At 46.9% G+C, this 27561-nt stretch overlaps 3 protein-coding genes across 17 annotated transcripts in view; 2 read left to right on the top strand and 1 right to left on the bottom strand.

Moving 5' to 3' along the window:
• The first annotated feature begins 52 nt into the window (after positions 1 to 52).
• On the top strand, positions 53 to 3810 carry LOC105712816 (mitochondrial chaperone BCS1). 8 transcript variants are annotated; one of them, XM_012446084.2, is made up of 9 exons: positions 153 to 189; positions 682 to 792; positions 1315 to 1683; positions 1782 to 1921; positions 2138 to 2332; positions 2569 to 2632; positions 2877 to 3046; positions 3240 to 3357; positions 3501 to 3810. In XM_012446084.2, the coding sequence occupies exons 3-9, from the start codon at positions 1364 to 1366 to the stop codon at positions 3751 to 3753; spliced, it is 1260 nt and encodes a 419-aa protein (XP_012301507.1). In that variant the 5' UTR covers positions 153 to 189; positions 682 to 792; positions 1315 to 1363; the 3' UTR covers positions 3754 to 3810. The 8 variants fall into 8 exon arrangements, with proteins under 8 accessions (XP_012301505.1, XP_064229058.1, XP_064229057.1 ...); XM_012446082.3 differs by lacking the exons at positions 153 to 189; positions 682 to 792 and adding an exon at positions 53 to 126; XM_064372988.1 differs by lacking the exons at positions 153 to 189; positions 682 to 792 and adding an exon at positions 67 to 126 and having other exon boundaries at positions 1782 to 1896.
• A 449-nt stretch (positions 3811 to 4259) lies between these two features.
• RNF25 (ring finger protein 25) lies at positions 4260 to 12281 on the bottom strand. 2 transcript variants are annotated; one of them, XM_012446096.2, is made up of 10 exons: positions 12209 to 12281; positions 9136 to 9210; positions 8771 to 8873; positions 8611 to 8678; positions 8444 to 8513; positions 6467 to 6538; positions 6231 to 6368; positions 5527 to 5619; positions 5104 to 5238; positions 4260 to 4900 (listed from the first exon to the last, which is right to left on the bottom strand). In XM_012446096.2, exons 1-10 carry the CDS (start codon positions 12247 to 12249, stop codon positions 4322 to 4324), a joined length of 1374 nt encoding a protein of 457 aa, XP_012301519.2. In that variant the 5' UTR covers positions 12250 to 12281; the 3' UTR covers positions 4260 to 4321. The 2 variants fall into 2 exon arrangements, with proteins under 2 accessions (XP_012301519.2, XP_012301521.2); XM_012446098.3 differs by lacking the exons at positions 6231 to 6368; positions 6467 to 6538 and having other exon boundaries at positions 4266 to 4900; positions 12209 to 12257.
• Positions 12282 to 12313: 32 nt separating this feature from the next.
• Positions 12314 to 27561, top strand: part of STK36 (serine/threonine kinase 36) — a 29383-nt gene continuing 14135 nt past the window's right edge. Inside the window, exons 1-12 of one of the 7 annotated variants that reach the window (XM_012446092.2) lie at positions 12314 to 12494; positions 13102 to 13204; positions 13913 to 14053; positions 14142 to 14219; positions 16494 to 16624; positions 16865 to 17114; positions 19078 to 19171; positions 19460 to 19629; positions 19794 to 19981; positions 20813 to 20912; positions 23327 to 23470; positions 27164 to 27343. In XM_012446092.2, the coding sequence (XP_012301515.2) occupies positions 13121 to 13204; positions 13913 to 14053; positions 14142 to 14219; positions 16494 to 16624; positions 16865 to 17114; positions 19078 to 19171; positions 19460 to 19629; positions 19794 to 19981; positions 20813 to 20912; positions 23327 to 23470; positions 27164 to 27343 (1560 nt within the window). In that variant the 5' untranslated portion in view covers positions 12314 to 12494; positions 13102 to 13120. The other 6 variants (XM_012446090.2, XM_012446091.2, XM_012446095.2 and 3 more) reach the window with 6 other exon arrangements.

The raw sequence follows: 27561 nt of genomic DNA, 5'->3' as shown, positions 1-27561 counted from the left end.
TGGCGTGGGCTTCTCGGTAGGTGTGGCGGGAAGTAGATGAAAGGACTCGGGGCGGGGCCGAGCGCTGCTTCCCCCAAGTGCGGGCGCGGTGAAACCAACGAGATGGAGGGCCAGAGAGTCATGGCGGTGAGTGGGCGGAGTGACGGGTTGCCCCAAACCATGTGGCTGGAGGCACTAGCTGGGGTGTGGGTGAGGTTCAGGAGGGGGCTTCTGGCTGTCGCGGAGAGGGCGGGCACGGGATAGCTTTGTCTGTGGCCTTCCATGCATGGGTGTTTTGGAATTCTGGATCCCAGTTCTGAGGCTCAGCCGAGGTCACTGCTGTCAGCTCATCTCCCTGCATGCCAGGTGCAGGGCAAAGTGGCCGGGGTTCGGGGTTGGAGGACAGGTGTACTAGAGACAACTTTGCGCTTATCCCTCAGGATCTTATTGTCTACAGTGTAACGATCCTTGGAGAAAGTAGCAGATGGGCAGGTTTTCAGTTGGGGAGGATAAGGGAGAAAAGAACCGGCATTCCGAACCAAGAGAACTGCATGAGCAAGGAGGTGGGAGGTTGCTTATCTGTTGAACATATTTGTTGCATATTTGCTGAACAGGTAGTGTTAGGAACTAATCCATGAAAGGTAGGTGTGCGCCGTATTGTGGAGGGCATTGAGTACCAGACTGAGTTTGTACCCAATTCAGAGGTCTGTTGGGAGCCAGCCAGTGAAGGTGCTGGAGCAGAGAGATGGAATTGGAGCTGATCCCTATGATGAAAGATCCGGACCCTTGTGTAGCTGTTCAGTGAAGCAGGAGGTGAAGAAAAAATGCCATTTCAAGAACTATAATTTTAAAGATAGTTTAGGTGGGAAGTAATAAAGGTCTAAACAGGACATTAGATATTGGGGACGTAAGGGAGAGGATATTTGAAGGACGTTACTCATGGTAACAAGGCATAGGGTTATTGACAAGTCAATGGACGCTTCTTCCTTGCTGACTCCAGCTAGTGGGCCCCTTTCTATCAAAGCTGGTACCAGGGACCACAAAAATCCTGTCCATCCATTATCCTGATGTGAAGCCGGTTTATATTGCTCTTTTTGGTTTAAGACATCTGCAGACATGGTCCTCTGGTAGGAAACAGGTTATGAGTAGAGTAATGAAGAGCAAAATGGGATGAGGGGCCTGGAGTCTCCACCCTTGCATTCCAACACTACCCTTACCCCACAAAAGGAGGATATTGACCGACAGAGTAGTGCTAACCTGTGGGCAGGGCTGGAGGGGTCCAATTTCTAAAGTAATCTTTTGCTTTGTCCCATCTCTACTGTTCCTCACTCGTAGGTTTTTGCAACACCCCAGGGCCAGTAAGGTTTGGTGTTTCCCTTTCAAGATGCCACTTTCAGACTTTATTCTGGCCCTCAAGGACAATCCCTACTTTGGGGCTGGATTTGGACTGGTGGGTGTGGGCACAGTCCTGGCCCTGGCCCGGAAGGGTGCCCAACTGGGCCTGGTGGCATTCCGGCGCCATTACATGATCACACTGGAAGTCCCTGCTCGAGACAGGAGCTACGCTTGGTTGCTTAGCTGGCTGACCCGCCACAGTACCCGTACTCAGCACCTAAGTGTGGAGACTTCGTACCTTCAGCATGAGAGTGGCCGCATTTCCACTAAGTTTGAATTTGTCCCCAGCCCTGGAAACCACTTTATCTGGTAAGGTTGGGAGCCAGGGAGGGCTGTGAGAGTAGAAAAGAATGATGGGAGCTGGGTTTGAACCATTCACTCACTCTGTTTTGATTGTTCTTATTCAGGTATCAGGGGAAATGGATCCGAGTAGAACGAAGTCGAGAGATGCAGATGATAGACTTGCAGACGGGGACTCCTTGGGAATCTGTTACCTTCACGGCCCTGGGCACTGACCGAAAGGTTTTCTTCAACATCCTGGAGGAAGGTGTGGGATGGCACAGGCAGGCTTTCTAGGGACATTGCAGGGATGGGGACATTTGACATCAGAGGATAAGCAGTTTGGAGAGGTGGAATAAGCAGACCGGGGTGAGCCCAGGGGAGCAGGGGGCCAGAAGGAAGCTGTTTGGCATAGCTCCACCTAATCGAAGCATCAGCCATGGTGAAGAGAATTATTGGCTTTATCTCATCTTCTCCTTCCCAGCTCGAGAGCTAGCCTTGCAGCAGGAAGAAGGGAAGACCGTGATGTACACAGCTGTGGGCTCTGAATGGCGTCCCTTTGGCTATCCACGCCGCCGGCGGCCACTGAGTTCTGTGGTTCTACAACAGGGTCTGGCTGACCGAATTGTCAGAGACATCCGGGAATTCATTGATAACCCCAAGTGGTACACTGACAGAGGTGAGAAGCAGCTGAGGTCTTGGCTGTGCTGTTTTTGACATTTTAGAGGGGACAGGTTGGTCTCTGGCCAGATGGGGTGATAGAAAGTTCTAGTCCAATTCCCAGAGATTAAGAGGAATGAAAAGTTGTGTATGAGGATTTCTTTCCCTACCAAGTTTATCAGGCTTCCAGCGGGCAGGGCTGGGAATGAACGTGGATATCGGGCAAAATCTGTATCCTCTTGGCTCTCTCCCTAGGCATTCCCTACAGACGTGGCTACCTGCTTTATGGGCCCCCTGGTTGTGGAAAGAGCAGTTTTATGTGAGTAGTCAAAATTTCTCTTGGTAAAACTAAGCCTTTGTGGAAACACTGGGCTGATGGGGTTGGAAAGGGAAATGAATCTGGGGACCAGGGGCCAGGATAAACATGAAATGTGTCGAACATTAGGGTGCGAGCTAGAAGTCAGGCCTCTGAGACACATGTCCCCAGACTGTGAGGAGAGTAGCTGGGCCTGAGGAAGCATTTCCAGGTTGCCTGCTACCTCCTGCCATCCCATCCTCCATAGCACAGCCCTGGCTGGGGAACTGGAGCACAGCATCTGCCTGCTGAGTCTCACAGACTCCAGCCTCTCTGATGACCGGCTCAACCACCTGCTGAGCGTGGCCCCACAGCAGAGCCTGGTGCTCCTGGAGGACGTGGATGCTGCTTTTCTCAGTCGAGACTTGGCTGCAGAGAGTAAGTGAGGGGTTCTGGAGGAAGGGGAGTGGGTAACTGGAACAGGGGAAGACAGTGGAAATCCAGAGGGCTGGCAGAGGATGCCTGGGTTAACAACAGGAGCCCATGAGAGGCATGATAAGGGAACATAGTGGGGCGTGCTAATTTTATGCTGGGCCATGACTACCCATGCTTTATCTTTGCCTTCCTCCAGACCCAGTAAAGTACCAAGGCCTAGGTCGCCTCACCTTCAGTGGACTGCTCAATGCCTTGGATGGTGTGGCTTCCACTGAGGCCCGTATCGTGTTCATGACCACCAACCATGTTGACAGGTAGGAAGGAGCCAGGGATCCTGAGACCGAGGCAAGAGCCCACCTCCTCAGTACCTTGAGAGGAGCAGGAGGTCAAGGGGCCATCTCTTTTGGGTGCTAGTGTGACTGCTGCCTGTGACTCTGCTTTCCCTGTCTTCTCTCAGGTTGGACCCTGCCCTGATACGCCCTGGGCGAGTGGACCTGAAGGAGTACGTGGGCTACTGCTCACACTGGCAGCTGACCCAGATGTTCCAGAGGTTCTATCCAGGGCAGGCACCTTCCTTAGCTGAGGACTTTGCAGAACACGTCCTTCGAGCTACAACCCAGATCAGTCCTGCCCAGGTGCAGGGCTACTTCATGCTGTACAAAAATGACCCTGTAGGGGCGATTCACAATGCTGAGTCACTGAGGAGGTGATTAGGCTGCGCTCAGCTCAGCTCTCCTTCTCTAGTTCAATAAACATCTGCCACACTACTCTTCTCTCGGATCTCCCTTCATCACTGGATTGGTACTTGAATAAAAACCAGGGGCTGTAATCACAGGTGCCTACAGGGTTCAGTCAGGCAACCACATATGCAAATGATGGAGCATAGACTAAGATAGAGATGAGACACAAAACAGGAAACTAAATTCCTCTACCTAAAGGCATTCTATGTATATATATAATGGACAGACATGGGTGTATACACAATGTGTTGTTAACGGGAGTCCTAAGGACTCTGCTTACATGTTGACATCCCACTAGTTTTCCCTGGAACCGACTACATTAGCTGATGAGATGTCAGACCCTCTTTACCCAGCTCTTTGGAGAATAGACTTCAGAGTACAGGTGGGGGCTGCTTTGCCACACCCCAATCTTACTAGGAATTGAGAAAAAGACCCATTTCTCACAGGCTAGGCGCTGCTGAGCAAAGAAAGCCAAACAAGGTCAAATATCTTTATTGTTCCCCTCCCATCCCCAATTCCCCGTCCCCGCCAAGTCCTGCTAGGAACCATCCTCAGATTCCAGGCCTAGGGGCTCCCTCCGAGTACCAGGCCGGTATGCTCCCTGGCCCCGAGGTAGGCGGGGGTAGGAAGAACCTGGTGTCCGGCCTTTGGAGCGCTCCCAGCGAGCACAGTCCCGAGTCCTGCGGGGTGGGGGGCCCTGCCAGCTGCCAGGCCCCTTCTCTTGGGGAGGACCTTCAACCCCTTGGCTATGGGGTTCTGGCTTTAGGTCCATGGGCTCCTTGAGGGGCCCCTCAGGAGGTGGCAGTTCCTGGGTGTCACAGGTACCTTTGGGGGCATGGCACTCCCCTCCCTTCAGGTACTTCCGTTCGGGCTGTCGCCAGGGACCTCGACTGGGCTTGGGGGGATCTAGCACAGCTTTCTGGGTTTCGCCCAACCTTTGCTGATTTGGCCCAGCCCCTGGAATCTTCTCACACATGTACTGGGTGGCCACAGGCAGAGAAGCTGGCAAGGTGGATTGGACGGCTGGTGAGGTGGACAGTTCTGCTGCAAGGGTGCTGGGTGGGTGGGATCCTTTGGAGACATCTACAGCTGACTCAGGTTCCACAGGGGCAGGAGGCTAGAAAGAAATGAGATAATGCAGCAAGGGGGATGCAGCTCCTCAAAGCAGGGAACCGCAGGCCCCTCTCCTACCGTCGGGGCTCACCAAGATCAGTCTATAATCTCCCTGCTTAGAACAAAGCCCACTCTGGGGCCATGGCAGATTGGGGTTTGTAGGAAGGTTGGTGGCATTACGGGATGACTGGGAAACCCTTCCCTCACCTGCTGAAGGCTGATGAAGTATCGGTTTCGCTCAGCCTCAAGGTCAATGATGCCTCCCCGCTCCTGCTGCCTCTGGTAGAGCCGCTTGAGTTCTTCTTGCTGGCGCAGGCTCTCTGCACTGGGCTGGTACAGCTCCTGGAGGGAAGAATGGCAGAGAGGAAATAATGAACAGCAGAAGGCAGACTCAAATCCCTATGCCTCCAAAGCTGCCTCAGGAAATCTGCACAAGATTCTGGTTTAGTCCCTCAGGTCTGGGCTCCCAGAGTCTTAGGCTCCCACCAGTGGGGGCTGTGGCTTTGCAGAGAGGTCCTAGGCAGTTCAAGCCCAATTCCAGAGATTCCATTTGACACAGACAAGATGCCATTCCTTACTCTTTAGAAAATGCCATTATTCCTGGCTCACATTCGAAGAAAGTCCCCTTACCATGGGCTGTTGGGGTTCAGGGGCTGCTTTCAGCGATGCAAGATCATATACGAGGGGCTCTCTGCACACCGGACACTGCACACCGACTGCCTTCTAAAAAAGAGAAATCACATGCCTGCATCACAGCCCAGGATGCCCCCTGGTACTGACCCAGTCAGCCAACCTAATCCGCCGAGGGCTGGGACTAAAAGGCACAGGGACACCATTTCAGCAGTGAGTTAGGACAGAGCACCGGGCAGTCTAACTAGAGGTCTCCTAGAAGGAGAAGGAGGCTTGTAATCCCAGCAATTTGGGAGACAGAACGAGCAGATAACTTGAGGTAAGGAGTTTGAGATCAGCCTGGCCAACATGATGAAACCCCATCTCCACCGAAAATATAAAAATTAGCTGGGCATGGTGGTGGGCGCCTGTAATCCCAGCTACTCCGGAGGCTGAGGCAGGAGGAGCGCTTGAACCCAGAGGCGAAGGTTGCAGTGAACCGAGATCACGCCACTGCACTCCAGCCTGGGCAGCAGAGTGAGACTCCATCTCCAAAAATAAAATATAAGGATGCCCTTTTTTCTGGACAGAGGTAAGAGTTCATTAATCTCAAGGGTATCTACGACCCTAAAAAGGTGAAGAGCCACTGGAGTAGAGGGATGGGAAGGCTGTGAAAGGCAGTGCCTAAGGGTGTCAGGTGAGGGCGCAGTTGCAGTGAGGTTGACCTGTTTGGTTGCAGCATGCTGCCGTTCCTGCTCCTGTCCTTGTGCCTTCAGCTCTTGCTCCATGTGCTGGATGTACCGAGCAAGGCAGTGGCAGTGGAAGTAGTGGTAACAGGGTGTTTTGGTAAAGGCCTCCTTCTCCTAGAGGGAGGACAGATGTAGGGTACTAAGTCAGAGCTCTCTCACAGCCCTCACCTGCCTGTTCCAAGCAGATGCCAGGTCCCAAGAGAGAAACCCACCTGGAAACCATAGAGGCAGATGACACACTGGCCATGAGGGATGTTGTTATCCGTGAGAATTTCCTTCCCTTTCTGAGGAGAGAAGACACTGCTCAAATAGGGGGGTGGGGGCAGAACGGTGAGCAAGGCGTGTCTCCTACTCCTAGGAGTGACTGGCTGGACGCGGCTCCTACCAGGCCAGTTTGGTACCTGGTGTTTATGATTTCTGTCTTGGTGATTCTCCCTCTGCTGGGAATCAGTCCTTCTCCACGTCCCTGTCCCCCTCCCCACAATTTGATCTTCCTGGTTTTGAAATCCAACTTAATTGTTTTTCCTTTCTTTAAGTCACTTTTAATATATCTTGGAGATGAAAACAATACACCTTGAAAGAAAAAAATGTTCAATTAAAACTCATCTTCTGGGAGGCCTTTCTTGATTAACCCCCTTCAATATCACTCCCCACCATGGGGCAATGAGTTTGTTCTGAGTCAGCTTTCAGAAAGCATGTCAAGGCATGGACAACCCAAATGGACAGAGAATTCACAAGGCATCAAGTTGGGCTGTGAAATATGCATTTGAATTGTTATTTGAATAGCTTAATAGTGTACTCTGGAATTCCACAAACTCTAAGGCTGCATTGTGGAAGCCCAACCTAGGACTGCTACAGTGGCCTAGCAAACCCACTCTCTTTGACTCTCAGCCACCCACCTTCATTCTGTTCTGGACATTTTTCTTAAAAATTTAAACTAGGAGAATCTGGGCATGGTGGCTCATGCCTATAATCCTAGTACTTTTAGAGGCCGAGGCTGAAGTCAGCAGTTCAAGACCAGCCTGGCCAACATGGAGAAACCGCACCTCTACTAAAAACACAAAATTAGCTGGGTATGGTGGCATAACCTGTAATCTCAGCTATTTGGGAGGCTGAAGCAGAAGAATCACTTGAACCTGGGAGGTGGAGGTTGCAGTGAGCTGAGATCATGCCACTGCACTCCAGGCTGGGTGACAGACTAAGACTGTCTCAAAAAAAAAAAAAAAATTAAACTAGGGGAAAAAAAGACTGTACTTAATTGTACAGTGCAGTGGCTATTCACAGGTGTGACCCCACTACTAATCAGCACGGGAGTTTTGACCTGCTCCGTTTCTGACCTGGGCCAGTTCACCCCTCCTTAGGCAACCTGGTGGTCCCCTGCTCTTGGGAGGTCACCATATTGACACTGAACTTAGTGTGGACACCTGATCGGCATAGTGCACTATAGCCCAGAACTCCTGGACTCAAGCGATCCTCCCACCTCAGCCTCCCAAGTAGCTGGGACTACAGGCACGTGCCACCACTCCTGGGTTAATTGTTATTTTTAATCTCAAATAAAAGTTTTCTGTGTACATTGAAGCTCCAGGTGTTGCTTCACGTGGGTTGTTTCATTAAGCAGTGTACAAGCTCTTTTAGTAAGGAACCATGACTTTTCTTTTCTTCAGCCTCCCAAGTAGCTGGGATTACAGGCGCGTGCCACCATGCCAGGCTAATTTTTTGTATTTTTAGAAGACACAGGGTTTCACCACATTGGCCAGGCTGGTTTTGAACTCCTGGCCTCGAGCAATCCACCTGTCTTAGCCTCCCAAAGTGCTAGGATTACAGGCATGGGCCACTGCGTCCGGCCAACCACGACTTTTTCTAGTCAGTTCCAATGGCAGTCTAGCCTTCAAATGTTCATTTATGGCTAAGACTCCCCCAAGCAAGATCCTTATCTTTTGCCACTTTCAGTTGCCAGTGCTTAGAGAACAAGAAACACACTGAAACTGAAGCAAGAAAAATTCAAGTTGAAGAGGAAAAGTCATTTTCTGTCAAGATGCTGGCATACGGAACTTGGAGAAGCTACTGAACTGTCTTTTGGGAAGTTTTTCAAATAGAAGAGTCTCATTTCTCTGGATTAATTTAGGCTTTACCTAATGACTCCAGATCTATTAAAGATTCTAGGCCCATGGTGCTAGCGCACCTCTTACCTCAATGAGTTCATAGAGCATGGCAGTGCCCAGCCCAGCCTTGGCCACATGGCCCAGCGCCTGTAAGATCCTGGAGGAAGATGGCAAACCAAACATTAGGCCTGCCCATTTCCCTCACAAGGCAAAGCTATAGCTGAGTTTTCCCTGTTCTGATAGGTCCAACTTACGTGTGGATCTGTTCATCTGAGAGTCCTCTGGGATTTCGGATAGAGATCTGTGGCACCTCATGGGGATACTAGTGAGGGCAAATCACAAGTTACTGCTGAACTGATCCACCCCAGGGACTTTTCCCTTCCTCCCTTTGCTGCCACAGAGTAGGGGCTTCACCTCTGCTGGGACCTGAAGCACCAGAGTGAAGCAGACATACTGTGAATCCTGGTCCTCTGCAGTGGCAGGATGCAAAGTGACGTAGATCTCCCACGGTGAAGTTCTGCAGGTGGATAAAGTGGAAACGCAGATGTGACTGGGCAGGGGCTTGGGGGCTGGGAAGGATGGGGTTCAGACAGTAAAGTGGGCAGAGGAAGTATGCATTGGACTCTTTCTTTTGAGGAGGATTAAAGGAATAGCTTTTGTCAACACAAGAGAAGTATTATCTCTGAATTAAGGCTGACAGTGTCTTAAGACCCAGATTCAGCATAGAACCTCTCCTCATTACTAGAGGGACTCCTGCCCACCACTGGTTGAATACATACCTGTCATTTCCTTTAATCACCTGTAGTTCATCCAGATAGATGGACTCTAACACTTCAACTTCAGAGGGAAGGACCCTAGAGAGACAGGAGTAGACTGACTCACAATTACATCTCTCCCTGCTGAACCCTGCTAAGGGCAATAAAAGCTGGCTTTGTAGAAAAATGGCAATCTACCAGAATGCATCCTGCTAAACTCCTTAAAAACAAGGAAAATGTTTCTTTAAGTTGTCAACTGGCCATGTAGTGGGCATGAAAATCAGAATTTTAGGCCTCATTTCTGCCAACAGATGAGGAAATGCATTTCAGAGAAGTAAAATGACTAACCAAGTCTTAACATAGGTAGAACTGGGGCCACAGCCAGGTTTCCTGACTCCCTGTTTAAGTTTCATTCCCCTTTGTGGCTGATTCTCTGATCTAGAAATATAGCACCCTTTCATTAGCATTAACATTAACCAGTATTACTCCAGTCTTTCCCTACATCACTGTCCAGCATGGATCTCAGTGCCTTGGCTACTGTCTATACCCACTGTTAACACCAGTCATCACAAGCCTTCTTAAAGGAGATACCAACCTCAACACAACAGGTCTAGGGTGGTATAAAGGCTGTGTTGTAATGAAGTGCCAGCAGCCTCAGAGTTAGTAACAGGTACTAATCACTTATTGGCTATGTGATCTGTGAAGTGTCCTCTCTGATAAGTTATCCTGTCTATCACATATAGGTAATACCACCTACTCTCTAGGGCTATCATGAGGATAAAAGGTGACTTGTTTATATCAAGTACTTAATAATATCTGGGCTATAATAGCTAGGCTATGTCCTCTTTTTTTCCTGTCTGTATATAACCTTCTCCCTTAAAAGGAAAGAGGGAAGGAGGAAAGTAGTTAGAGTATTCTGGATGTATTTATGACCCTGGCTGTCTGGTTGATCTAGATCAGCCTGTTGAGATTAGATCCATGGTTCTGATGTAAATCAGAGGACACACATGCTTCAGCATAGGAACAGCAACTGAAATGAAATTAAAGCTGAGTGATTAGTTTGTGTCTACAGCTCTACTCAGGTGATATAAGGAAAAATGCATACTTTGCTTTCCTACGTGACTCCCTCTTTATTCTAAGAGTAAGGCTGCCCCAGCAGGACCTATGTCAGTGTTGTTAAGTCTTAGGCAGAAACTTCAAAATATAAAATATAAAGCTTTACACCTCACAGGTAACAGTGTAGTTTTGACTGATATGGGAGTGGGAGTCTCAGTACTACAAGCTGCTGCACTCACTGTTGCTCTCTCCATGGGTCAAGGTGTCTCCCTCGAATCTTAAAAGTTCCCCCTAAACAGGTGAGTGTGTGGGTCAGGCCTATAAAATTATCCCAGCACTTTGGGAGGCTGAGATGGGGAGGATCACGTGAGGCCAGGAGCTTGAGACCGGCCTAGGCAACAAAGCAAGATGCTGTTTCTACAAAAAATAATAAATTAGCTGGACAAGGTGGTCCTCCTACTTGGGAGGCTGAGGCAGAAGAATCACTGGAGCCCAGGAGGTCGAGGCTTTAGTAAGTCATGATCTTGCCACTGTACTACTTCAGCCTGGGTGACAAAGTAAGACTCTGTCTCTTAAGAATAAAAAAAGCTTCCCTGAACACTTTGAAAACCACTAGTCTAGATAGTTTTAATAAAGGCCAGTACTAGCTGGGCTCCCTGAACCAATGTAACACTGAGGTGTGGTCTCAGTCAAGTGGCCCTTCAATACTTTGCCCACCCTAGTTAATTATGTGGATCCTGGATGGGATGGATAGTGGTAAGGTGGTGAAAACAATATAGTGGTGGTGGTGGCGGGGGTGGGCAGGCTCTGAAGAATGTCCTAGTACAAAGAATCTAAGGTGTGGAGCCAGACAGATGTGGATTTCTAGTCATAATTTTCTACCTTTTGGCAACTTATTTTACTTCTTTGGGGCTCATTTAGTCTTCCCAGGTGCCTGCACCTCAGTTATTAATGAAAAGGAGGCTGGGCGTGGTGGCTCACGCCTGTAATTCCAGCACCTTGGGAGACTGAGGTGGGAGGATCACTTGAGCCCAGGGGTTCAAGATCAGCCAGGCCAACATGGCAAAACTCTGTCTCTACAAAAAATACAAATATTAGCCGGCCATGGTGACGCACACCTGTAGTCTCAGCTACTCGGCAGGCTGAGGCAGGAGGATCACCTGAGCCTGGGGAGGTCAAGGCTGCAGTGAGCAGTAATTGCACCACTGCACTCCAGCATGGGCGAGAGTGAGACCCTGTCTCAAAAAAAAAAATAAATAAATAAAAATTAAAAAACCAACCCAAAAAACAAAAAGCAGACTTAAGTATGTTGCAAAATCCGTCTTGATCCTCTCAACTACTCTGAGGTAGATGCCACACCCACTTTTTTACAGCTGAGGACACTGACTCACAGATGCTAGGTGGACTGGTCAGCATCACACAGCTAATAAAATACGGAGTTAACCCACATTTATCCTACTTTCAAATCCCTGAGTCCTTCCATGTTCCGGTCTTTTGTTAAAGAATGCTTGAGAGAAGGACTAGAGGGACTTCATGTGAGGTGTAAAGCTTTATTCAGACAATAGTCCTCACTAGTGCTGTCTGGGAGAGAGAAGGTTCAGGGAAGCGTCGGCAGAAAAAGGCTGATTCAAGGGGAAAGGGGGACCGGAGCTCGAGAGCAGTGGTTCCGAGAGGTGAAGGGGAGATGGGGAGGCATTCCCCCAAAGCCATGGGGAGGCATTCCCCCAAAGCCCCTGAGAAAATTCATTTCAGGAGGAGAGAAAGGGATGGTGTGAGGCTGGAGGAAAGGGGATCGCACCGGATAAGGAGAGGCCCGAACTGGCCCGGCGGGCACAGACCCGGTCTTCACTCACTCAGATCAGCGTCCCTCCACCCTCCCGTTCCCCAGTCCAGAAGCTCTCCCAGAGGAGATGTCAGCATCTCTGCCATCCCTCATCCCTCGCTTCACCCGACATCCCCGCCGTATGGACTGTCTGCGACAGCCGCTAGGCCTCTGGACTAAATCCAGGCCATCAGCCAAAGCCCATGCCCCCAAAGTTACCAGTCCTCCTCCCCTGCAACAGCAGACGCAGACGCCGCCATATCTTCTCCGGCCCGCAGCCGGAACCGGAAATGCCCTTAGGGAAGTCGAAGGAGGAAAACTAAGAGAGGAGGGCAGCTAGCGTCGTTTCTAGGCAACCGCAGACTCCAGGTCCTTAGCGGGGCCTGATGGCCATGAGGCAGTTCGGAAGTATCCCAGGAAGTGCCCTTGTTCTATCCGCCGTCCCTCCCACACCTCTGAGCGCCTTTGTCCTCTGAACTTCTCATCGGTTCTAGCGAGTGAAATTGTAAGAAAGGGAGCCAAAAGAGATCGGCGGGAGAGCGGGGTGGAGAAGAATTATAAGTCAGGCAAAGTACTCAGGCAGCCAGAAAAAATGGGGCTAAAGGCCAAGGAATCTGTCCTTCGGCCTCAGGAGCTTGGACGCTCCTAGGCTAGGGGTGAGAGAGGGGCTCTGGCCCGTGAAGTGCACGGGCCAGGGGGTCTGAGAACGGGTGCTGAGGAGGCTGGGAGTGGCAGGAACCTTGGGGGAGACTCGAAGAAGCAGGGTTGAGTGGGCAAGTCTAGGTTGAGAGAGCAGGGTTGAGTGGGCCAGCTGGGTGGAGGGAGAAGGGAGACTAGGTGTCAGGTGGGCGAGGGGCCAGGTTGGGGACAGGAGCCTGAAAGTCAGGAGAAACTACAAAGAGACGCTCTGTTTGTTCCAAGATCTCATCATCTTTCCATCCATTCTACCCTCCCATGTTTTTTTGAGGCTTGCGTTATTGTGAAAAAGAGGAAAAGGCAAAGTGGCTAACATTTTTTCTTTCTCATGCCCGAACTAGGCCTCCCAGATGTTGTGAAACTGCCCTTGGTAATCTATAGCTCTTTACCACCATCTCTACGTTTTTCCTTCTAAGAGATCCTGAAACCTCTGTCATGGAAAAGTACCATGTGTTGGAGATGATTGGAGAAGGCTCTTTTGGAAGGGTGTACAAGGGTCGAAGAAAATACAGTGCTCAGGTGTTGCACAAAGAGGGATACCTTTTGGGTGGGATTTGGTACCTCAAACCCCAGTGGAAAATGGGTCAAGAAGAGATGTATTTCTACCGGTTTGTATTCCTAAGGCACTGACTCCCTCATACTTCTTATGGAGTATAAGCTCTGAAGTTGGATTACTTGGGTGCAAATTCCATCTCCACTGCTTTCTAGCCTTAGAATTATAGACAAATTACTTAACTTCTCTATGTCTCAATTTCCTCATCTCTAGAATGGGAATAAGAACAACAACTGATTGATGGAGTTTGAGGATTAAATATTTTGTCACATTAAATCACTTAGTACAGTGCCTGGCTCTTAGTAAACAACAAGTATTATTAGTTTCTAGCGTACTATCTAGTAAGAGTTAAATCACTTGAACTCTATTATTCCCTCTTCATTTTTTCTTCCTTTCTTTTCCCCTAAATCTCATCTTGACTCCTTTGATCAAATCAGAACACTTCTCCAAGAAGGTGGATGTCTGGCAAATGTTTCCTCCTGGGATGAGGAGTGGGGAAAGCCTGGATAAGGCCAGGGTACCATGGGGAAAGTGGAAGTGAGAGACTAACAGAAATAAGAGTTTCTCAAACATTCTAAAGTCTGACTTCTGGAGCTCTGAGGTTAAGGCTGAAATTCTGGCCCTTTTCAGCTCTAGTGTGATTAGGCATTAACTCTTCACCTTACCACTGACAGGTCGTAGCCCTGAAGTTCATCCCAAAATTGGGGCGCTCAGAGAAGGAGCTGAGGAATTTGCAACGAGAGATTGAAATCATGCGGGGTCTGCGGCATCCCAACATTGTGCATATGCTTGACAGTTTTGAAACTGACAAAGAGGTGTGCTTTGACAGTTTTGGACCCCCTCTCCCTAAGCACAAGGGTTCCAGGAGTTTCCCAGCCTCGTGCCACTGTCTTCTATCTGTAGGTGGTGGTGGTGACAGACTATGCTGAGGGAGAGCTCTTTCAGATCCTAGAAGATGATGGAAAACTTCCCGAAGACCAGGTATGCTTCCTGCCTTCGACTTTTCCCCACCATTGACCTCTCTCCAGGTGAAGAACTGGTAGAGCAAGCTAAGGGCACTGAGAGTCTCCATTTCAAAGACTTCTGAGAAGAATATAAGAGTCTAGGTATAAGCTGGGTGTGGTGGCTCATGCCTGTAATCCCAACACTTTGGGAGGCTGAGGCAGGTGGATCACAAGGTCAGGAGTTCGAGACCCGCCTGACCAACATGGTGAAACCCTGTCTACTAAAAATGCAAAAATTAGCTGGACGTGGTGACGCACACCTGTAAGCCCAGCTACTTGGGAGGCTGAGGCAGGAGAATTGCTTGAACCTGAGAGGCGGAGATTGTGGTGAGCCGAGATTGCGCCACTGCAGCCCATTCTGGGCAAGAGAGCGAGACTCTGTCTGATCCAAAATATCTGAGTAGGAAGGTTGGCTCTGCTCCTTCCTAGCTGGGTCTCCTTGGATAAGTTACTTTAATTTCTTTGTGCTTAGTTTCCTCATTTGTAAAATGGAGATAATAATCATGTTTGCCTGATAAGTCTATGGTGAAGAGTGATAAGTCATGTAATGTGTTTAAGTAGTTAGCTATTAACACTGTTGTTGTTATTAGATACCTTTATGGAAGAAGGGCCAGTGTGATGGTACCAGAAAGAGGGCAGTAAGAATAAAGGTTGTGGGCTGGGCATGGTGGCTTATGCCTGTAATTTCAGCACTTTGGGAGGCCAAGGTAGGCAGATACTTGAGGTCGGAAGTTTGAGATCAGTCTGACCGAACCCCATCTCTACTAAAAATACAAAATTAGCCCAGTGTGGTGGCGCATGCCTATAATCCCAGCTACTCCAGAGGCTGAGGCAAAAGAATTGCTTGAACCCGGGAGGCCAAGGTTATGGTGAGCTGAGATCGCACCATTGTACTCCAGCCTGGGCAACAAGAGCAAAACTCTGTCTCAAAAAAAAAAAAAAAAAGAATAAAGGTGTGGTGAGTCAGGATTCACCACCAGGACATAGTGGTGAGCAGTGGGATTTTATTGGACACATCCTCCAGTCACATTTATTCTAGGGGTTTCTCTGTACCTTATCAAGTAGGCCCCCTCGGGACTCATTATTGCAGCATTCTCTTTCCTTCTGACAAATAGTAAATAATCACATTCTTTTATTATTTCATTTTTAATTGAATTTTATTTTTTGAGATGGAGTCTCACTCTGTTGCCCAGGCTGGAGTGCAGTGGCACAATCTTGGTTTACAGCAACTTCCGCCTCCTGGGTTCAAGTGATTCTCCTGACTCAGCTTCCCCAGTAGCTGAGATTATAGCATGTGCCGCCATACCCAGCTAATTTTGTATTTTTAGTAGAGATGGGGTTTCACCATGTTAGGTAGGCTGGTCTCGAACTCCTGGCCTCAGGTGATCCGCCCATCTCTACCTCCCAAAGTGCTGGGACTACAGGCGTGAGCCACCACACCCAACCACCATATTTTTGTTTTGTTTTGTTTTTTGTTTTTGTTTTGAGATGGAGTCTTGCTCTGTCGCCCAGGCTGGAGTGCAGTGGTGTGATCTCCACTCACTGCAACCTCTGCCTCCCAGGTTCAAGCGATCCTCCTGCCTCAGCCTCCTGATTAGCTGGAACTACAGGCGTGTGCCACCACTCCTGGCTAATTTTTTGTATTTTTAGTAGAGATTGGGTTTCACCCTGTTACCCAGAATGGTCTCAATCTCCTGACCTCATGATCCGCCCGCCTTGGCCTCCCAAAGTGCTGGGATTACAGGAGTGACCCACCTGACCCGGCCTCATATTTGTTTTATCTGTCTCATTTGTTTGTCTGACTACTTCTCCTGAAAAAAGGCATTTTGTCTTATTTAACAATGGGTAATGTATTTTGAGTATTTCCTATGTGCCAGGCACCATTCTGAATATTATTTTGCATGCTTTAACTCAATCCTCACAATAATCCTCTGAAGTAGATGGGGTCTTTATATAGATTGTCACCTTAGTTTGCCCATGGTCAAGCAGATAGTAAATGAGATTCAATAAATTTTCCTTGAATGAATGAATGAGCAAATGAAAGAGTGATTAAACAAGGCGAGCAATAAATAAGAAAGGAATAGTGTGAAGCTCTGCAAGAAAGGGAAGGAAGAAAAGATTAATGTAAAGCTCTGCAAGAAAGGGAAGGAAGAAAAGATTAATACTACTGTATTAGGAAAAGTTTTTGGGCTTGTCAGCCAGCTGCTGCTTCTAACCTTTTCTTTCTTTCTCCCACCTGTTTGACTTCTAGGTTCAGGTCATCGCTGCCCAGTTGGTGTCAGCCCTGTACTATCTGCATTCTCACCGCATCCTACACCGAGACATGAAACCTCAGAACATCCTCCTTGCCAAGGGTGGTGGCATCAAGCTCTGTGACTTTGGGTAAGGATTCTGAGCATCTATCTATGCTTCCAGTTCCACAGGGAATCTTAGACCATACTCTTGACTTACTTGGTCCTCATTTTAGAACCAGAGCTGGAGACTGGGACTTCTGCTGGATCTTCTGGAGCATCATCAGAGATGCTCCCTCTGCTTCAGTTCGGGATATCTCTATGTTAGGTAGTAGTGACCTGATTTAGAATATCTTTTCCCTTTCCATTTCCATCCCATTATCTTCTGCAGGTTTGCCCGGGCTATGAGCACCAACACAATGGTGCTGACGTCCATCAAAGGCACACCACTCTATATGTCTCCAGAGCTGGTGGAGGAGCGACCATACGACCACACGGCGGACCTCTGGTCTGTTGGCTGCATACTGTATGAACTGGCAGTAGGCACCCCTCCCTTTTATGCTACAAGCATCTTTCAACTGGTCAGCCTCATTCTCAAGGACCCTGTGCGCTGGCCTTCAACCATTAGTCCCTGCTTTAAGGTAATGAATATTGAAAGGGCGATTACTTTTACATTAGAAATCTGTCTCCCTCTACCTCTGTTCCTTTTCCAAAATCCTTTTCCAGAGCTGAGGTGGGACTTTGCAGTTACTGAATTAATGCCTATGTTAGTTTGTTCTCACATTGCTATACAGAGCTATCTGAGACTGGGTAATTTATAAAGAAAAGAGGTTTAATTGGCTCACAGTTCAATAGCCTGTACAGGAAGCATGGCTTGGGAGGCCTCAGGAAACTTACAATCATGGCGGAAAGCAAAAGGGAAACAGGCATGTCTTAAGTGACGGATTAGGAGGAATAGAGAGAAGGGGAAGGTGCTACACACTTTTAAACAGCCAGATCTCATGAAAACTCACTCACTATCATGAGAACAGCAAGGGGGAAGTCCACCCCCATGATCCAATCACCTCCTACCAGACCCTTCCTCCAACATTGGAGATTATTACAGTTCAACATGAGATTTGGATGGGGACACAAATCCAAACCATATCAATGCTGGAGCTGGGCCAGGCAGCCTTGCTTTTCTACTGCAGGGGCTTATTCTGGGAGGGTGTTCTAAAGTTTGCCAAACCTGAGAATGGTAACTCCAGTTTGAGCCAGGCTATGCTTTATTACAATGAAAAAGTAACTTGAAGATACTGGAGATAGATACTGGTCCTCTTACATGCCATCTATTCCACTTATGGATAGATTCCGCTTATGGAATAGATGGCATGGTGAGAGCCGGGGAGCTGGTGGAGCTGGTGGAGCTGGTTCAGTGATTAGGGACAGATGATAGAGGTGGTGCCTACTCACTGTGACTAAGTCAGTAGGCTGGAGGAGGGAAGAGAGTAGGAGAGGAGTTGGACTTCTTTTCTATTTCTTTTTTAATTAATTTTTTTTTTTTTAGAGACAGGGTCTCACTCTGTTGCCCAGGCTGGTCTCAAACTCCTGGCCTCAAATCTTCCTGTCTCAACCTCCTAAAGTGTTTGGATTACAGGCATGAGTTACTGCACCCAACCCTCTTTTATTTTTTATGTAGGGCAAAATTATAGATCTTCAATGGAATTTAAATGCAATCTTCTCACAGAGTGAAACCTCATTACAGCTTTGCTTTATCTGAGATGAAAAGAGACAACAACAAAAAAAAAGAGAGAGAGAAGGGACAACAAATTCCTCCCCTGTTTAGTTGAGGAGGCCCCAATAATTGTCAAGAAGAACCTAAATGAAGGAACCTTAAGTGGACGAGGCGCACGTAGGATATTCATTCTCCCTGTGGGCTGATGTGCAGGTAGCTCCAGCAAGATCTGTAGTTATACAGATCACCTTGTTTTAGAAAAGTGGTCATAATCTACTAGTACCTCTGTTCCTATTTCAGGCCCAATTGGGGATTTCCCCAAATATTCCTGGTAATAGATGTATCCTTTTCAGAGACTGTCTCCTTATCTCTCCACTTCTCAAGACTTGCTAAAAGATTTCTGTTTTTGAGTACTCCCAAACACACCTTCACACAATTACTGGTTTGTGAATGCGCTTTTAACCAAAAATGCATCTGTTCCTACCCAGCCACAAACAAACCATAGTCAAAGGGAGGGCAGCGTGAACAGTTTGGGAGTTCTTAGAATGTTGTTTTCTGAAGATGATTATGAAGATGACATATCTTTCTCCCAGTTTTTTTTCCTCCCTTCTTTACAAAGTTGGTGACATTAAAATTTGTTTTTACTTCTGGGGTTACAAAATGTCCATGAACAGGATTTGGGGTCCTGTCCCTAGGGGGTGAGGCAGTGGTCTGTCCATGATGTCAGCCAGGAAAATGGGGCCTAAACAAAGGTTTTAGAGGGTATGATCAGGAGCAGCTAGTCTGCTGTGAGAATGGATATGGCAGTCTTGGTTTGCCAGTTCTGCTGATAAGTTAGAGCCCTAAGGGAAGGGAAGGAATGACTGATGGAGTATTTTTTCTCTCTATAGAACTTCCTGCAGGGACTGCTCACCAAAGACCCCCGACAGCGACTGTCCTGGCCAGACCTCTTACATCACCCCTTTATTGCTGGTCGTGTCACCAGTGAGTCATCAGCTTCCCATGGCTCTTGTACTTCCCAGTACTTTCTCCAAACCACTTCCCTTTCCCTTCCCCCACCATCTAGGTCTAACATATCCTCTTTCCTCCAGCAGCTTGAACTTTCTTCCTAGCCCTTCAGCTAACCTTTGCCACTTCCCTTGTAATCTCTGTCACTTTTTCAGAATGGTCTTCTTCCACAGAAGCCTGGAGACACTGAAGTTGTCCCTGGCCAAGTGGACATGGTGACTACAACCCCCATGATCATGTCTTCCTCCTCTTCCCTCCCTGCAGTAATAACTGAGCCAGCACGCCCAGATTTGGGCAACCCATTCACCAGCCACCTACCCCCAGAACTGCAGGTCCTAAAGGACGAACAGGCCCATCGATTGGCCCCCAAAGGCAATCAGTCTCGCATTTTGACTCAGGCCTATACATGCATGGCTGAGGAGGCCAGGCAGAAGGTATATGGGGCAGAGGAAAATATGTGAAATGACCAGACTATTGACTGGGGAGTTAGAGGAGGAAGGTGACTTTCTACTGTTTGGGGGAAGGCTATGAATAGCATCCATAGTGTCCTATGGCAACCAAATAGCTCTGATCCAGTGTCGCCCCCTACCTCCCATAGAAACATCAGAACACAGGACCTGCCCTCAAGCAAGAGGACAAAACCAGCAAGGTGGCTCCTGGCACAGCCCCTCTGCCCAGACTCGGGGCCACTCCTCAGGAATCAAGCCTCCTGGCTGGGATCTTAGCCTCAGAAATGAAGAGCAACTCGGCTGAGTCAGGGACTGGAGAGGCGCCCCATGTACCTGGGTGAGAAGGGTATAGGTAGGGATTTGTAGGGTGGGGTATCTTGCATATCTTTGACTCTAGCCAGAGCAAATACAAAATGGTCCCTGTTACTAGCCACTGCCTAAATATGGATAGAGCCTTGAGAGTCTGAGTCCTAGGTTCTTGGATTCTAATTATAGATGCTTTTCTGATTCATCAGGAAACTTGGGGCATTTCTCTTCTTTATGTACATTGAAAGGTTGGCTGAGGCTGGGCACAGTGGCTCACGCCTGTAATCCTAGCACTTTGGGAGGTCAAGGCGGGTGGATCACAAGGTCAACAGACCGAGACCAGCCTGGCCAACATAGTGAAACACCATCTCTACTAAAATACAAAAATTAGCTGGGCATGGTGGTGCACGCCTGTAGTCCCAACTACTCAGAAGGCTGAGGCAGAAGAATTTCTTGAAGCTGGGAAGTGGAGGTTGCAGTGAGTTGAGATCGTGCCACTGCACTCCAGCCTGGCGCCTGGCGAAAGAGTAAGACTCTGTCTCAAAAAAATAAAATGGTTAGCTGAAAAGGAAAGAATCATCTCTATCCAAAAGGGAAGATTATTTTGGGTTGAGAGCCATAGGTGAAAACTGCAAAGTAGACTCGAGAATAAGCTCTAAAGTGAGAAGACACTTAAGGATATTTGTGTAGTAGTCAACATATCCTGTACTGGTCATATCCTATATCCCAGAAAGAAGTTTCCTCTAGTCAATCCTATATGGCTTGTTTCTCATTCCTATCCTGGACCTACAGAGAGGGACAAGTTAATGAACCTTGAGACTCAGGTTTGAAACCCATTCTACTCCCTGGCTTCCTCTGGCAGGGAAAACCGGACTACCCCAGATTGTGAACAAGCATTCCCAGAGGAGAGGCCAGAGGTGCTGGGCCAGCGGGGCATTGATGCAGTGGACCCGAAAAATGAGGTGAGGCCCAGGGTCTCTTATTGACTTTGTTTCTTTCATGGGATGCTGGGTCTAGGTAGATGTTTTTCTAGAACAGTGATTCCCAATCCCCTAAGTATGAGCTCCCTTTGTATTAAAAGGTATTGCTTTTTTACTCATTTATAGATTTTAATTGCACAGTATCTGAACATATAATTATGAAAAATGGAAACACATAGGTAAAAATGAAAGTCCTCATTGAGTTAGTCCTCAAGGTGACCAGTGTTATTAATTTAAGCTGTCTCCTTCCAAACTTTCTATAATTTCACATACGTGCATATGCACACGTAGGAATGTATAGTTTGGCTGTTTTTCCATTACTGAGTTTGTACTACATGTATTATTTTGCATCATGCTTCTTTCACCATATAATCTGGGATCTTTCTACACCAGAGCATGTAGTTTTACCACAATCTTTTTTTATTCATTTCAAGACAGTTTCACTCTGTTGCCCAGGCTGGAGTGCAGTGGCAAGATCTTGGCTCACTGCACCTCTGCCTCCTGAGTTCAAGCAATTCTCCTGCCTCAGCTTCCTGAGTAGCTGGGATTATAGGCTTGTGCCACCACACCTGGCTAATTTTTGTATTTTTAGTAGAGACAGAGTTTCACCATGTTGGTCAGGCTAGTCTCAAATTCCTGACCTCAAATTTATCTGCCCACCTTGGCCTCCCAAATTGCTGGCATAACAGGCGTGAGCCACTGTGCCAGGCCTACAATCTTTTATTAATTTTCTTTTAGAGTTTTGCCCTTTTTTTTTGAAATAATTTCCAACTTAAAGAATAATTGCGAGAATACCACAAAGAATTCCTGTATATACCCTTGTCTTAGTCTATTTTGTGCTGCTGTAGCAGAATACCTAAGACCGGTAATTTATAACAAACAAATTTATTTCTTACAATTCTGGAGTCTGGAAAGTCCAAGATCAAGGTGCTGGCAGATTGGGTCATAGTCTCCAGGAAGGTGCCTTGAATGCTCAGTACTTGAGAGGGGAAGAATGCAGTGTTCTCACTTTCCAGAAGTGCAGAGGAGAATGAACCCACTCCTGCAAGCCCTTCTTTTTTTTTCTGAGACAGAGTCTTGCTCTGTCGCCCAGGCTGGAGTGTAGTGGCACAATCTCAGCTCACTGCAACCTCCGCCTCCTGGGTTCAAGCAATTCCCTGCCTCAGCCTCCTGAGTAGCTGAGATTACAGGTGTATGCCACCATGCCCGGCTAATTTTTGTATTTTTAGTAGAGAAAGGGTTTCATCATCTTGGCCAGGCTGGTCTTGAACTCCTGACCTCGTGAGCCACCTGCCTTGGCCTCCCAAAGTGCTGGGGTTACAGGCGTAAGCCACCGCGCCCAGCCTGCAAGCCCTTCTTATAGCATCAGTCCATTCTTGAAGGAAGAGCCCTTGTGACCTAAACACTCCCGATCAGGCACTACCTCCTAACACTGGTGCAATGGAGATTAAGTTTCTAATGTGTTTTGGAGAGGACAGAACATTCAAACCATAGCAATACTTCTTATTTTTATTTTTATTGAGATGGAATTTCACTCTTCTTGCCCAGGCTGGAGTGCAATGACGTGATCTCAGGTCACCACAACATCTGCCTCCCAAGTTCAAGTGATTCTCCTGCCTCAGCCTCCCGAATAGCTGGGATTACAGGCATGTGGCATCACACCCAGCTAATTTTGTATTTTTAGTAGAGATGGAGTTTCTCCATGTTGGTCAGGCCAGTCTCAAACTCCTGACCCCAGATGATCTGCTCACCTAGACTTCCCAAAGTGCTGGGATTACAGGCATGAACCACTGTGCCCAGCCTTTTTCTTTTCTTTTTTCTTTTTTTTTGAGACAGAGTCTCGCTCTGTCACCCAGGCTGGACTGAAATTACAGGAGTGTGCCACCGCACCCGGCTAATTTTTGTGTTTTTATAAAGACGGGGTTTCACCACGTTGGCCAGGCTGGTCTTGAACTCTTGACCTCAGGTGATCCATCTGCCTCTTCCTCCCAAAGTGCTGGGATTACAGGCGTGAGCCACTGTGTCCAGCCTTCACAATCTTTTTAATAACCTCATAGTATTTTCTAATATGGATGGACCATGACTTACTATTCCCTTAGTGACTGACTTTATTATCTTTCCCTTTTTAAAATTATTACAAACCATGCTGCAGTGGACATCTTTCTAGGTATCCCTTTATGCACACATGCCAGTGTTCTCCAAGAGACTCTTCAAGACCCCTCACAGACTGCCAGCCGTACCTTTTTCCGCAGATGACTGAAGAAATACTTCTGTGCTAAAGGGGTCACTGGCTTCTTGCAGTTACTTCATGATTCCCCATGGTTTCTATGGGTTGGGATCTACTACTCTTAGACTTACACACTACTCCTGGCCCCTTCCACTCCCTTCTGCCTCAGGAGCCAGACAGTGACAATGAGTGGCAACACCTGCTAGAGACCACTGAGCCTGCGTCCATTCAACTGAAGGCTCCTCTCACTTTGCTGCGCAATCCTGACTTCTGCCAGTGCATCCAGAGTCAGCTGCATGAAGCTGGAGGGCAGGTAAGGACAGAAGGACACTGTGGATGGGATCAAGACCGTTTTCACAGATGGAGCATTGGAATCCAATGATTTCAGGAGAAAGAGAAAGTTTGTCCTTTTCCAATTCTTTCAGTCTATCTGCTTAGTTTGAGGAAGTTTGCCAACCTTCTTTAGTAACACAGAAAGAGCAGCCCTGGGGTTTCTCTTTCTGAAGGGAAAAATACCTACTAGAGCAGGGATCAACAAACTTTTTCAATGGTAAATATTTTAGGCATGGTGAGCCAATAGGCAAAAATGGAGGATATTAAGTACTTATATAATGAGGGAAAACACATTTTCACTAATTTTTTATTGAAGAAACTTAAAATATAAATGTAACAACTGAATATACAATATTTTGTACTACAGGTACACTAGTGAGAAGAATAAGGTTTTTTTGTGGGGGAGGAGGGAGACATTTTGCTTAGTTAGCATTCAAAGTTAGTGTAAGTTACTGTTCCCTCTTGTGGAGCCTTACTTTGCTTCTCTGAAACACAGTGCTTTTCCTTCCTGGGTGCTCGCCAAACTATGTTGCTTGTCTCACTTTATTCAGTTATAATTTATGTATAAGATTTACTCTTTTTTGATGTCGATAAATGATTTTTAGTAAATTTGCCATAGTTCAGTTTTAGGACATTTTTATCACCCCAGTAAAATCCCTCATACCCATTTATAGTTGTTGTTTGTTTTTTTAATTTTTGAGATGGGGTCTCACTCTGTCACCCAGGCTGGAGTACAGTGGCACGATCTCGGCTCACTGCAACCTCCACCTCCCAGGTTCAAGTGATTCTCATGTCTCAGCGTCTCAAGTAGCTGGGATTACAGGCACGCACCAGCATCCTTAGCTAATTTTTTGTATTTTTTGTAGAGATGGGGTTTTATAATGCTCCCCAGGCTGGTCTGGAACTCTTGGGCTCAAGCAGTCCTCCCACTTCAGCCTCCCAAAGTGCTGATGTTATAGGTGTGAGCCATTGCCCCTGGCTCCCATTTACAGTTAATCATCATTCTCCTTTTTATAGCTGGTTAGTATTCCATTATATGGATATATCACATTTTGTTTGTCCACTCACCAGTTGATGGGACATTGATGTTTTGGGTTTTTCCACTTTTTGGCTTTTACGAATAATGCTGCTACAAACGTTCACAAGCAAGGATATGTATGGATATATGTTTTCATTTCCCTTGGGCAGCTACATAGGAATAGAATTGCTAGTCATATGGTAAATTTATATTTAACATTTTAAGAAACTGCTGAACTGTTTTCCAAAGTGGCTGTACCATTTTACATTCCCACCAGTATCCTATGAGGGTTCTCGTTTCTTCACATCCTTGTCAACACTTATTACTGTCTGACATTTTTACTGTAGCCATTCTAGTAAGTGTGAGATAGTATCTCATTGTTAGTTTAATTTACATTCCACTAATGATGAATATTTATATATCTTCTTCAGCGAAATATCTCAAATCTTTTGCTCAGTTTTTAATTTGGTTGTTTGTCTTACTGAATTGTAAGACTTCTTTGTATATTCTCAACATAAGACCTTTATCAGACAGATGATTTCCAAATATTTTCTCCCAGTCTGTGGTTTGTCTTTTCATTCTATCTCATAAGAGTGTCTTTTGAAGCAAAATGATGATGAATTTTGATTAAGTTCAGTTACTGTTTTTTTCCTTTCATGGTTTATGCTTTTGATGTTGTGTATAAGAAACCTTTTCCAAATGCAAGGTCTTAAAGATTTTCTCTTTTTCTAAAAGTTTTATAGCTTTAGCTCTTACATTTAGGTTTCTGACCCATCTCGAGCTAATTTTTATATGTAATATGAGGAAAGGATCTAAGTTGATCATTTTTGCATGTGGATATATAATTGTCGTGGCAATATTTGTTGAAAAAACTCTCCTTTCCTCATTGAATTGGTATGGCACTTTGCACTTGTCTTTTGGCACTAACACATTTTCCTCCTACTGTTGGATAATTTTCAGTGTGAGGAAGCAGACTGAAAGCTCTGCCTTTAGGGATAAGACTCTCTCTGGTGGAATTCCAGCAGCACTACTTATTAGCTGTATGATCTTTGACTACTTACTTGACCTATGTAGAAGCTTCAGTTTCTTCATCTATAAAATGGCTAATTCTAAGGCCAGGCATGATGGCTCATGCCTGTAATCCCAGCACTTTCAGGGGCTGAGGCGGGTAGATCACTTGAGGTCAGGAGTTTGAGACCAGCCTGGCTAACATGGTGAAACCCTCTCTTTACAAAAATACAAAAAAAAAAAAATTAGCCAGAGGCTGAGACAGGAGAATCACTTGAACCCAGGAGGAAGGTTGCAGTGAGCCGAGATCGTGTCATTGCACTCCAGCCTGGGCGACAGAGCAAGACTTCATCTCAAAAAAAAAAAAAAAATATATATATATATATATATATATGGCTAATTCTATTTACTTAACAGAGTTATTGTAAATATTAAATGAGCAAATGCTAACATTTAGAACAGCTAATGACATCTTATAAAACACTTGGTGTAAATGTTCTTCCTTTAAAGAATAACCATTAAAAAATATAATACTGGCCAGGCGTGATGGTTCATGCCTGTAATCCTAGCACTTTGGGAGGCCGAGGTGGGCAGATCACTTGAGGTCAGGAGTTGAGGCCAGCATGGCCAACATGGTGAAATCCCATCTCTACTAAAAATACAAAAATTAGCTGAGTGTGGTAGTAGGCACCTGTAATCTCTGCTACTCGGGAGGCTGAGGCAGATGAATCGCTTGAACCCAGGAAGTGGAGGTTGCAGTGAGCCAAGATTGTACCATTGTACTCCAGCCTGTAGGACAAGAGTGAAACTCCATCTCAAAAAATAAATAAATATAAATGTAATACTATCCTTAGCATGCAGGCTGTATACAAATAAATGTTAGGCTAGATTTGACCTGTGAGCCATAGTTTGTCAACCCTGATCTAGAGTTGAATAATGTTTTATCTTTCTGTGGTTGAATAACATTGTTTTATATGCTTTGTTCTGAATTTTCAGAAGCATGTGCAGTGCACATGTGTTTTGTTTTTAAGGTGAAGGGCTGGAGAAGGGAGGGAGCAGATAGGAATGGCACTTAGTCTGACAGAAATCCTGAGGAGAGGCCCCTACCCCTTGGTCACTGGTGTTCTGTGTCAGGTAACCTGACCATCTATTGTCTTCTTCCCTGGTACAATTCCCCTGTTTCCCTGCTTTCCTTCTCTGTGTTTTAGACTTGCAAAGAAAAGAATGCAAGCATTTGGTTTGCTTTGCCAGCTCCTTGGGGACACTTGGTATATATATCTCTCCTTCTTTTACCTCTGAAAATATCAATTGTAGCCTGGGCATGGTGGCTCACCCCTGTAATCCCAGCACTTTGGGAGGCCGAGGTGGGTGGATCACGAGGTCAAGAGATCAAGACCATCCTGGCCAACACAGGGAAACCTCGTCTGTACTAAAAATACAAAAATTAGTTGGTCATGGTGGTGCATGCCTGTAGTCCCAGCTACTCGGGAGGCTGAGGCAGGAGAATCGCTTGAACCTGGGAGACGGAGGTTGCAGTGAGCCGAGATCACACTGCTCCACTCTAGCCTGGCAACAGAGTGAGACTCCATCTCAAAAAAAAAAAGAAAAAAAATATCCATCATTGCCTCTTTCCCTCATGTCACCCAGATCCTGAAAGGCATCTTGGAGGGTGCTTCCCACATCCTGCCTGCATTCCGGGTCCTGAGCCGTCTTCTCTCCAGCTGCCGTGACTCTGTTGCCTTGTATTCCTTCTGCCGGGAGGCAGGGATGCCTGGGCTGCTGCTAAATCTACTCAGGCACAGCCAGGAGAGCAACAGCCTCCAGCAGGTAAGCACCAGGCCAGGAGCCTCCAAAGACTCATGGAGGTTCTTTTTCTTGGATTTCTCTCCTTTAGGTTGCCATCTGTCTTTGAGCTGACTGCCTTTTATTTTCTTTCCTCCTTTTTCTGGTTAGTAGACCATTAATTACAAACTCTAATGCCTTTTGGGGCTAGCAGATAATGTCAGCCATAAAGTAGGCTCTGCGTGTGACTATATGAGTAGTGG

The sequence above is a fragment of the Aotus nancymaae genome, unplaced genomic scaffold (assembly GCF_030222135.1).
Source record: "Aotus nancymaae isolate 86718 unplaced genomic scaffold, 86718_ANA_hifiasm-v0.15.2.pri h1tg000008l, whole genome shotgun sequence".
Taxonomy (NCBI): Eukaryota; Metazoa; Chordata; class Mammalia; order Primates; family Aotidae; genus Aotus; species Aotus nancymaae.
Note: the sequence above shows the minus strand (reverse complement) of the source record. Positions and strands in the feature narration are given on the sequence as shown.

Excerpts from the sequence above, each read along its gene's own strand:
- LOC105712816 (XM_012446081.2), top strand. The coding sequence starts at position 266 with ATGGGTGTTTTGGAATTCTGGATCCCAGTTCTGAGGCTCAGCCGAGGT. Across the intron at positions 1,684-1,781 it reads CCTGGAAACCACTTTATCTG|GTATCAGGGGAAATGGATCC; the intron begins GTAAGGTTGGGA and ends GTTCTTATTCAG. Across the intron at positions 2,333-2,568 it reads CAAGTGGTACACTGACAGAG|GCATTCCCTACAGACGTGGC; the intron begins GTGAGAAGCAGC and ends CTCTCTCCCTAG.
- RNF25 (XM_012446096.2), bottom strand. The coding sequence starts at position 12,249 with ATGGCGGCGTCTGCGTCTGCTGTTGCAGGGGAGGAGGACTG. Across the intron at positions 8,679-8,770 it reads TGCTTCAGGTCCCAGCAGAG|TATCCCCATGAGGTGCCACA; the intron begins GTGAAGCCCCTA and ends TGCCCTCACTAG. Across the intron at positions 8,514-8,610 it reads TCAGATGAACAGATCCACAC|GATCTTACAGGCGCTGGGCC; the intron begins GTAAGTTGGACC and ends ATCTTCCTCCAG.